General features: G+C 36.1%; 1 protein-coding gene across 1 annotated transcript; it reads right to left on the minus strand.

The window, feature by feature from the left end:
• Window positions 1–6,160: 6,160 nt before the first annotated feature.
• LOC139497834 (uncharacterized) lies at window positions 6,161–8,839 on the minus strand. The gene has a single exon (XM_071286072.1). The coding sequence runs from the start codon at window positions 8,837–8,839 to the stop codon at window positions 6,161–6,163; it is 2,679 nt and encodes an 892-aa protein (XP_071142173.1).
• Between the last annotated feature and the right edge of the window lie 340 nt (window positions 8,840–9,179).

Raw genomic sequence — 9,179 nt, forward strand, 5'->3', positions numbered from 1 at the left:
TACATATTTCAAGCTTTATTCAGTCAGTTTGAAAGCAAAATTAAAAAAAACACCTTCAATATATTTAAATGACTGATGCAATGCGCTGTCATCTGTCATTCATGTTAAAAGTAGACGTTTCAAAATTGTTTGAATATTGCTGATCATCAGTAGGAGTTACCATCTGGAGAACACCTGTCAACTTAAAATTGGGAAATTGATGAATACGTTGAGCAACACTATTGTCTTTAACTTAACTGTATTTTTTTTTAAAGTAGTCGAACAGTAACTTGTTTAATTGACAGTAGTCAAAAGTAATTTAATTACTTTTGATGAAGAACAGCATCATCGATTACACAAACATACTTTCAGTATTAATCGTTCCAAAGTCTGCCACGTAACAATATCTAAATGAAAATTTCGAAACAAGAGTAATTATCGTCTGTTAAATCTGTTGGTTTTATTTTTTTTTTCTGAGAATTTACAATCGATTTTGTGATATAATGAGATTTCGGAGTCCTTGTACAGCTGACAACAACTTGCAAATCCCTACTTGATACGGTCATGTTCAAATGTAGAAAATGGTGGATTGAACCTGGTTTAATTGAGTTAAAACTCTCACTTGACAGTCGCATCAAATTCCATTATATTTATTACGATGCATGAACAAAAGAAGTCATTAGTGTGATACAATCTGAATTCAAACAAAAACAAACAAATATTGAACAAAGAAGCGCAAAAAGCATATATCAAATTTCACAACCACCTTCATTGCTTTTCGTCAGATGCAGTCACATATTTTCATTTGATATAATATTGCATCTATTCTAAATGGAAATGTCTGTATTAGTTATGATCTGATACTTTTTTTTCGAATGAGCTGTATATAGTTATATATATAATTTAAATGTAATCAAAGTGCAGGTGGTTTTTTTTTAAATATCGAACGTGTATTGATTTTGTTCTGGTTTTGATTGGACTAAACATCTCGTTTCTTCTTGTACGGACGCTTATGTATTGACATATTTTATCACAGGAAAATGAGGTATGTACACTCATAATGTTGGATTTATTTGCACGTTAAGATCCACACACGTTAACAAAACAAAGTCTGATCCGATACATTTTATCTTTTTTCGCGTTTTATAATCTCATACCAACTTTGAAGAGTTTGAATACAGAATAACCATAACTATTGTCAAACCGAACAATATGTTGATTTGATCAATCTAAGATACATGAATGATTTATGTAAATAAAATCCATGATTTAATCTGAACCTCTCCCCCTCTTTTCTAATTTTAAGTTTGTAGACACATAACAAAGCTATTGTATATAATATTGTTAGACTGCTTTTAGTAGGTTATTTTTAGGTTTTTTAAAGGTAAATCGGTAAACAAAATGAACAGTGTTTAGTCATCGTGATAAAACAAATCTAATATTGTTAAAGAAATCTGTTTTATTTTGTTACTATAAATGCTATTTCTGTCGTCTGTCATACTTTAAATAACTTATTCTTTAGAAATTACATATAATTATGGGTTTTGTATTACAATGAAACCCTATAGTTATTAATTTTAAATGTCATCCAATGTTAAAAAAATCGGTTTAATGGCAGTCATATCAATGTCTGATGATTAAACTAGATAAACTACAATGTACCTGCATAACGTGATTTACATCTAAAATAAAGCGGTATCTCACGAACGAAAGGACAATTTCGCAGTATATATGTATGTAAAAGGTGATTTCTGGACAGTCAAATAATAACAAGTCCAATTCATCTTAGTCTAGGGTTCTTTATTCAACAATGATGTAATCATATAATTATTACAAACCCTACAAAATATAACAAGATACATATTAAACACATTATTCTAAAACTACTGTATCATACTGTGTTACAGTTATTATAACATTACTGCAGATCAACATAAAATCAGAACATTGAATGTTTATAGTTCTTATACAATATCAATACACAAGATGACATGGCATGCCTGATGATAATTAACACTTGCAAATATTCACTCATCGTTCATATACAATCATCAGCTTTGGCAATTAAACATACTACTATAATGTCAAGATCATATAACACTATTTCAATTAACTAAATAGATATATGTAAATCTATATTCTACAAATAACCATAGCATATATATCAACGGTAGATAACTCTATATTATATCAAATGTTCTTCACTCTTACATGAACACTATATATTAAGCTATTTCAAGTATACATAAACTCACCAGTCTGTGGAACTGAGTTTAATAACTAACATCGACAGTCTACACAATACTAACAGTAACGATCTTCATACTTCTACAGTAATGGTAACAGAGGTTCGCATCAAATATTGGTCTGTAAACAATGTATGACAATAATAAGTAATCTGACTTTAATATCTTAAAGGCATCATACAATTCATAATAAATTATACTAATCTTTATCTTTCATCTCGAATTCACAATTATAAATAAGTAATCTTATGTCAATGCTAAAAACATAAAGTACAAGTACAATTGTACTGTTAATTACATCACATTGGATATACCAATGTCATTTCATGACTACATGACAAAAGGTCAAGGTCATTCATAAAAATAGATTAAATCTCTCTTTCTAACATTTATACTAAAATCTCTCAAATAAATCAGATTCAAACTACACTCAAAGCACACTCTTTCATAGGGCTGGGAAGCTTACCAAAATGAATGTAATAAACATTTATTTTAAAGTTATGGATCCAGTTCATCCAAGACACCTCAAAGAGTACAAAATGTAACTTACCATATAAAGTCATGATGTCCTGTTCCAGAATGAATTCCATCACTATACTAATCCATAGAACTTATGGAACTACTAATCAAACACAATATAAAGTCTATGAGCACAATGTGCATCAAAACAATCAAATATATCAAGATCACAACAAAGACATCAATCCTCCATTACTGTTTTCAAAACTACCACCAAAACTGGGGGCAAGGCTTAATAAACCAATCAGAATACAAGAAAACCTATACACTCTAGTGAACAGTGAGTACTGATAGTAAAATCAATAATAGGTAAATGCTACAAGGTAAACAGTTAGATCTTATAGATCAATGAATAAGCAATAGGCAATCAATAGGCAATCAATAGAATAAAGGTAAACTAAGTAAACTACTCTGCAAATGAAAGAATATAATAAATGGTGTCTCAGAATAACCTATGAAACATATAAAATATATAAATGATTAATATGATAAAAATCCACTCTACCACATCCTCCCCTCTGTTGGAGAATGTCTTCCATGACATCACAAATATCTCTCCTCCTCCTGAGAAAAAATATTACGTCCTCGTAATCAATACTGATCGTCTGTAAAGTATGCCATCACTTCTCAGAGGCAATCTTCAAAAGGCTTGCTAGAATCTGATCCTCCATGCCTTTGAAAGTACCACTAGAAGCAATATCCTTCAGATAATCGGCTCTACTCTTCCAGTCAGGTTGTGGCTGACTCTTCTTGGATACTATAAAATCCTTATACTTCGTGGTAGCTGTCGATGTTCTGGCACGTACAGATCTTCTCGGTTGAACTTCTATCCATGGTGCTTCAATGTCCGGTTGAGTGACATTATCTACTGTTTCATCAACAGTGTCGTCTTGCCCAGGTTCCTCTGTATCATCAAGTAATGAAATGTCAGCTTCTTGATGTTCGGTCTCTGACACTTCATCAGGCTCAAGTACTGGATCAACTGTATTACTGTCTTCAGATGGAAGGTCGTCACCCTTAATTCCAGTATCTTGCTGTTCAGCAACGTGTTCCTGATCGTCATCATCCTCGTCCTGAACGGTATCATCATCATCCTGCGCTTCTAACTCATCAATAGTACTGTGTGGAGCACTTAAGTCTTCAACGTCAGGTTCTTTAACCACATAAACCAAATAATCGTCATCACTTTCTTCATCAGAACTTGTCAGAGTGCTATCATGAAGACTTGGCGTTGGTTGTGGATATATTTCTTTATTCTTCCTGGGTCTTAATCGTGGTGCAGGAGTAGGTCTAGGCTTCTCCTTTTCTTCATCTTCATCGATGGAAACTGAACCAATAGGCAAAAGAAGGTTCCTATGTAAGGTTCTCTTTCTGCCATGTCCGCTTTCCTTTCTCACTGTAAAGACTGGGATAGTGGAGTTAGGCTGATCTAATATGACGTAGCTGTCACTCTCCCATTTATCAGATAGCTTGTGCTTTCCATCGAAACTCAGAATCTTTACGAGTACTCGGTCGCCTGGATGTAATATGGCTCCACGCACTTTGTTGTCATAATGTTTCTTCTGACGTCCTTGTGCTATCTTTGCTGAATTCGTAGCTAACTCATACGATTTCTTCAGTCTTTCTTTTAAATTCTCAACATACTTCGTATTTGTCTTCTGTTCTTTCGTTGTTTCTGTTCCTAGTGCAAGATCTATAGGCAGACGTGGTTCTCTGCCAAACATCAGAGCAAATGGTGAAAATCCTGTTGTTTCCTGTTTTGTGCTGTTATATGCGTGAACAATTGGACCTAGGTATGATTTCCAATCTGCTTTCTGGTGATTCTGTAATGTGCCAAGCATACTCAATAAAGTGCGATTGAAACGTTCGCATTGGCCATTACCCATGGGATGGTATGGAGTTGTTCTTGACTTCTTGACACCAGTTATACTGCAAAGTTCTTTCATCAAACGACTTTCAAAGTTTCCTCCTTGGTCCGAGTGTATGCGTTCTGGAAGACCATAGTGTATCACGTAGTTATTAAAGAACGCTTCTGCTGTTGTTCTTGCACTCATGTTCCTAGTTGGTATCGCCTGTGCGTATCTTGTAAAATGGTCGGTTATTACTAAGATGTGCTGAAAACCACCTTTCGAAAGTTCTAGTGTAAGGAAATCCATACAAACAATTTCCATTGGTTGTGTTGTTCGGATGTTCGTCAATGGAGCTCTTTGGTTTGGTAGCTGTTTTCTTTTTAAACATCTTGGGCATTTCTGTATCCACTCTTCAATATCCTTTGTCATTCCATGCCAATAAAATCTGTCCTTCACTAAAGATGTTGTCCTATCACGACCTTGATGACCCATGTCGTTGTGAAGTGAACGGAGTATAGATGGTATCTGTGAGAATGGTAAGACAAGCTGATCTTTTGTATCTCCATTAACAGTTGTTCTTCGGTACAGGATTCCATTCTGTATCACCAGTTTGTCGAAGTTGGCGAAGAGCTGGTTATGTGCAGGTATAGACGGTATATCTTCCTTTCGTGGTTTCTGTCCATGCGATATATAATTTATCCAAGTTTTTATCACTGGATCACGTAGTTGCTCTTCTCTGATGTCGATCTTTGTGGTTGATGCTGTATCCACTTTACTAGCAAGATCCTTTGTAGTTACTGCAAGACATTCTACATATGGTTGTTGTTGTATCGAACTACAAATAGCTTTCACACTTTCTGTTGAGATGTTTGTTGGATCTTTAATACTCTCTTTTTCATGTATATCCGGTGTGCAATCTTGTTGACTTATAATCGCTGGTAATCTTGATAACCCATCAGCGTCGGCGTTGTTACGGCCTGGTCTGTATATGATGTTAAAATCAAAGGCAGCTAAAGCAGCAATCCATCTGTGACCTGTCGCATCAAGCTTCGCAGACGTCAATACATAAGTTAATGGATTATTATCTGTGTAGACGGTAAACTTGTTTCCCTGCAGATAATCTCCAAACTTCTCTGTCACTGCCCACTTTAGTGCTAGGAATTCCTGTTTATGGACTGGGTAATTCCGTTCTGTCTTCGAGAGACCTCGGCTGGCATAGGCTATAACTCTCTTGTGTTCTCCCTGTTGCTGATATAAAACGGCTCCAAGTCCTGTCTGACATGCATCTGTGTGCACTTCGAAAGGTTGCTTGTAGTCAGGAAAACCAAGAATTGGCGGTGATGATAAGTGTGACTTCAATGTCTCAAAAGCTTCATTCTGTTCTTTGTTCCAATGCCAAGATGTTGGTTCTATTGGGTTCTTCTTCCCTCTGGTTTTCTTCTTACAAGTTGTTGGCATCAAATCTGTTAATGGTCGTGCTATCTTCGAAAAATCCCTGATAAATTTCCTGTAATAGCCAACAAATCCCAGGAACTGGCGTACTTCCTCTGGGGTCTTTGGTCTTGGCTAGGTGGCTGCTTTTTCCACTTTCTCAGGATATGGCTCTACACCATCAGCAGAAACAATGTGTCCGATGTACTTAACTCTTCTCTGTAAGAATGAACATTTCTTTGGTGATAACTTAAGTCCTACATCACGGAGTCTCTGGAAAATTCTCTCTAGGCGTACAAGGTGTTCATCTATGGACTTCGAGAAGATAATAAGATCGTCTAGGTAGATGTAACATATACGTGTGTGTAAATCACCTAAGCATTCCTCCATGAGTCTTTGGTACGTAGCTGGTGCGTTGGAGAGTCCAAATGGAAGTCTGTTGAACTCGAAAAATCCTAACGGTCCAACGGTGAAGGCGGTGCGCTGTTTATGTTCTTCTTCGATCTCAACTTGATGGTACCCACTCTTCATATCTAGCACTGTAAAATATGTGTTGCCTCCTAACGAATCCAAAATCTCTTCAATACGAGGAAGTGCATATAAGTCCTTAATGGTCTTTAGGTTGAGCTGACGATAGTCTACACACATTCTAAGCTTTCCGTCCTTCTTACGTACTAAAACTACATTCGATGACCAGGGTGAATGGGATCTTCTTATCACTCCTGCTGATAACAGTTGTTGCAAATGGTTACGTACTTCTTCTAGCATAGATGGTGGTATTCGTCTGTGACGCTGCTTGAAGGGAACATTGTCTATCAAATCGATACGGTGACGTACTGCTGAAGTGTGTCCAATATCATCGTCTCCTTTAAAAAATATATCTTGGTATCTGTGTATGAGCTCTTTTCCTCTTTCATAGTCATCATCAGTTAAATCATCCATCGGTAATTTAATGTCCTTCATAATATCTTTAAATTCTTTTTCCTCCGGTGTAACAATATCTTCAATGTCAACTGGTTGAATTTCGCAAATGAGAGCTCGTGGTTGTAGTGTAACGGTTCTTGTTGTGACGTTTGATATGTGTATTGGTATACTTCCTCGTTGTTGACAATCGTAAGTAATTACTGTTGGCATGATATCTAAATCTTCTGGTAAAGCTGAATTTAACGTAGGTTGTAGTATAGCACACATCTGTTGTTGTTGAAGCTGTTTGTCCAAATATCCATTGATTACAACTTGAGAGTTAGCTGGTATTGTAATCGCGTGTGTTTCGGCGGATTTCACAACTGCTAATCGGTTATGACATCTTTCCAATTCCTTGTTTCTAAGATTCATGCATCGGAATGCCAAATACCATGGAGTGTGTAGATTAGCTTCTTGTAAATACCTTGGTCCAGTGTTCTGTTCTACTTCCTGCATTACAACTGACATGATGTTTGTTCCTATCAATAATGGTACGGTCATGTTGTATTCGCTGTCCGGTATTACTAGAAATATGCCTGGATATGATGATCTTGTAGAAGATATTCCATGTAGTTGAAGGTCTGCTTCGATGTAACCAAGATAAGGCATTGATAGTCCGTCTGCACATTCTATCTTCAATATACGGGTAAGTGATTCAATCGGTGTAGATCTCATGTTGTAAAATGACTCGCTGATCGTTGAAACCGATGATCCTGTATCCAGCAATGCTTTTGTATCTATTCCATTTATGCTGATGGAAACTTCATTTGCCGGTCCGCATAATCTATCTTCTTTGTTGTATGTAGTTGGTGCTGGTTGATAATAATTCGTGACTAGTTGATAATTCATGGCTCGATCAAATTTCCTAGAGTTATCCAGTCTTACTTTACATCCGATGGCGATAGGGCCAAGTTGTCCACATCTCCAGCATGTTTTCTGATGTTTCTCTCTTCTCTTATTCATATCCAATGGTCTATATGCTATAGTTTCATCTGGTATTTGGTGTATCAGATCTGTCCTGTTATGCTTACTGTTGTTAATCAATTGTTCTTGTCGTTTCTCTAATAGTTCAATCTGTGACATCAACTGCTTAACTACGGTCTCCAGTTCGTTCTTATCCTTTTTCCTTGGTGTATTCGCTCTCTTAGCTGGTATTGGTTTCTTTTGAATTTGAGGTGTGTTTTCTTTGGTATATTCCTTCTGTTGATGTTCCAATTCTCGCATCGCCAATAAAAGATGGTTGAAATCCTTGATCGTATCAAACTTGTATCCTGAAATTCTCTTGAGTTCCGGTTTTAATCCTTTCCAAAACATTGATCGTAACATATCTTCTGCATCTTCCTCATAAATCTTTCCTTGACGGCGTGCTTTGTTGTAAATTTCTTCTAAGCGACATCCCCAGGTGGAAACATCTTCATCTTGTTCCTGTCTGGCTGTGTAAAACTGTGCCAAAAACGCTTCCTTTTGATCTACAATTCCATAAATGCTATCCATCTTGTCGATGATGTCGTCGACAGTAGCTTTAGGGCCTAACCGCATGACTATCTTGCTAGGTTCTCCTCTAAGTGAACGTCTAATAGCCTGAGCAATTACTTCATGTGCATAGTTTTCTATGATAAGACATAAAACTTGGTACCTCCATACTTCGTAGGTGTTGTCTCCTTTATTGTCTCCGGAAAAGGTAGGAATCTTTGGTATATATCCAGTATATAATGATTTCTGAGTTGAGAACTCCTTCATCCAATCTTTAAATGCATCTGGAGATTCTGCATTTGGCTTCATATGCATATCCTTGAAGGCAGCAATGATGTTCCGAACTTCCTCTTCTGTTAAATCAACTGATGTATCCATGATAATAGACAACTGATAAAAAAATCAGTGTAGGAAAAAAAAATCTGAAAGCAATATACTCAAAAGTCATGAGATCTAATGCTAAAGTAAAATAAGAATTGTCTGATTAACTATGTATGCATATACCAAATAACACTAATCTAATATGACAAAGTAATAAAACTTAACACTCACCCCTGCTTAGTAATTCATCTGTGTCTTCAATCACACTTTCACAATGTTACCTGTGTGTGATCACAATACGTCAATATATGTATACCCAAAAGTTATACCTAGTACCAATAACTACAAAGATGTACACCTATACAAACTCAGTCTCAAACACCAGTCACAATAACCA

The sequence above is a fragment of the Mytilus edulis genome, chromosome 12 (assembly GCF_963676685.1).
Source record: "Mytilus edulis chromosome 12, xbMytEdul2.2, whole genome shotgun sequence".
Lineage (NCBI taxonomy): Eukaryota > Metazoa > Mollusca > Bivalvia > Mytilida > Mytilidae > Mytilus > Mytilus edulis.

Coding starts and splice junctions, on each gene's coding strand:
- LOC139497834 (XM_071286072.1), bottom strand. CDS start 8,839: ATGGATACATCAGTTGATTTAACAGAAGAGGAAGTTCGGAACATCATT.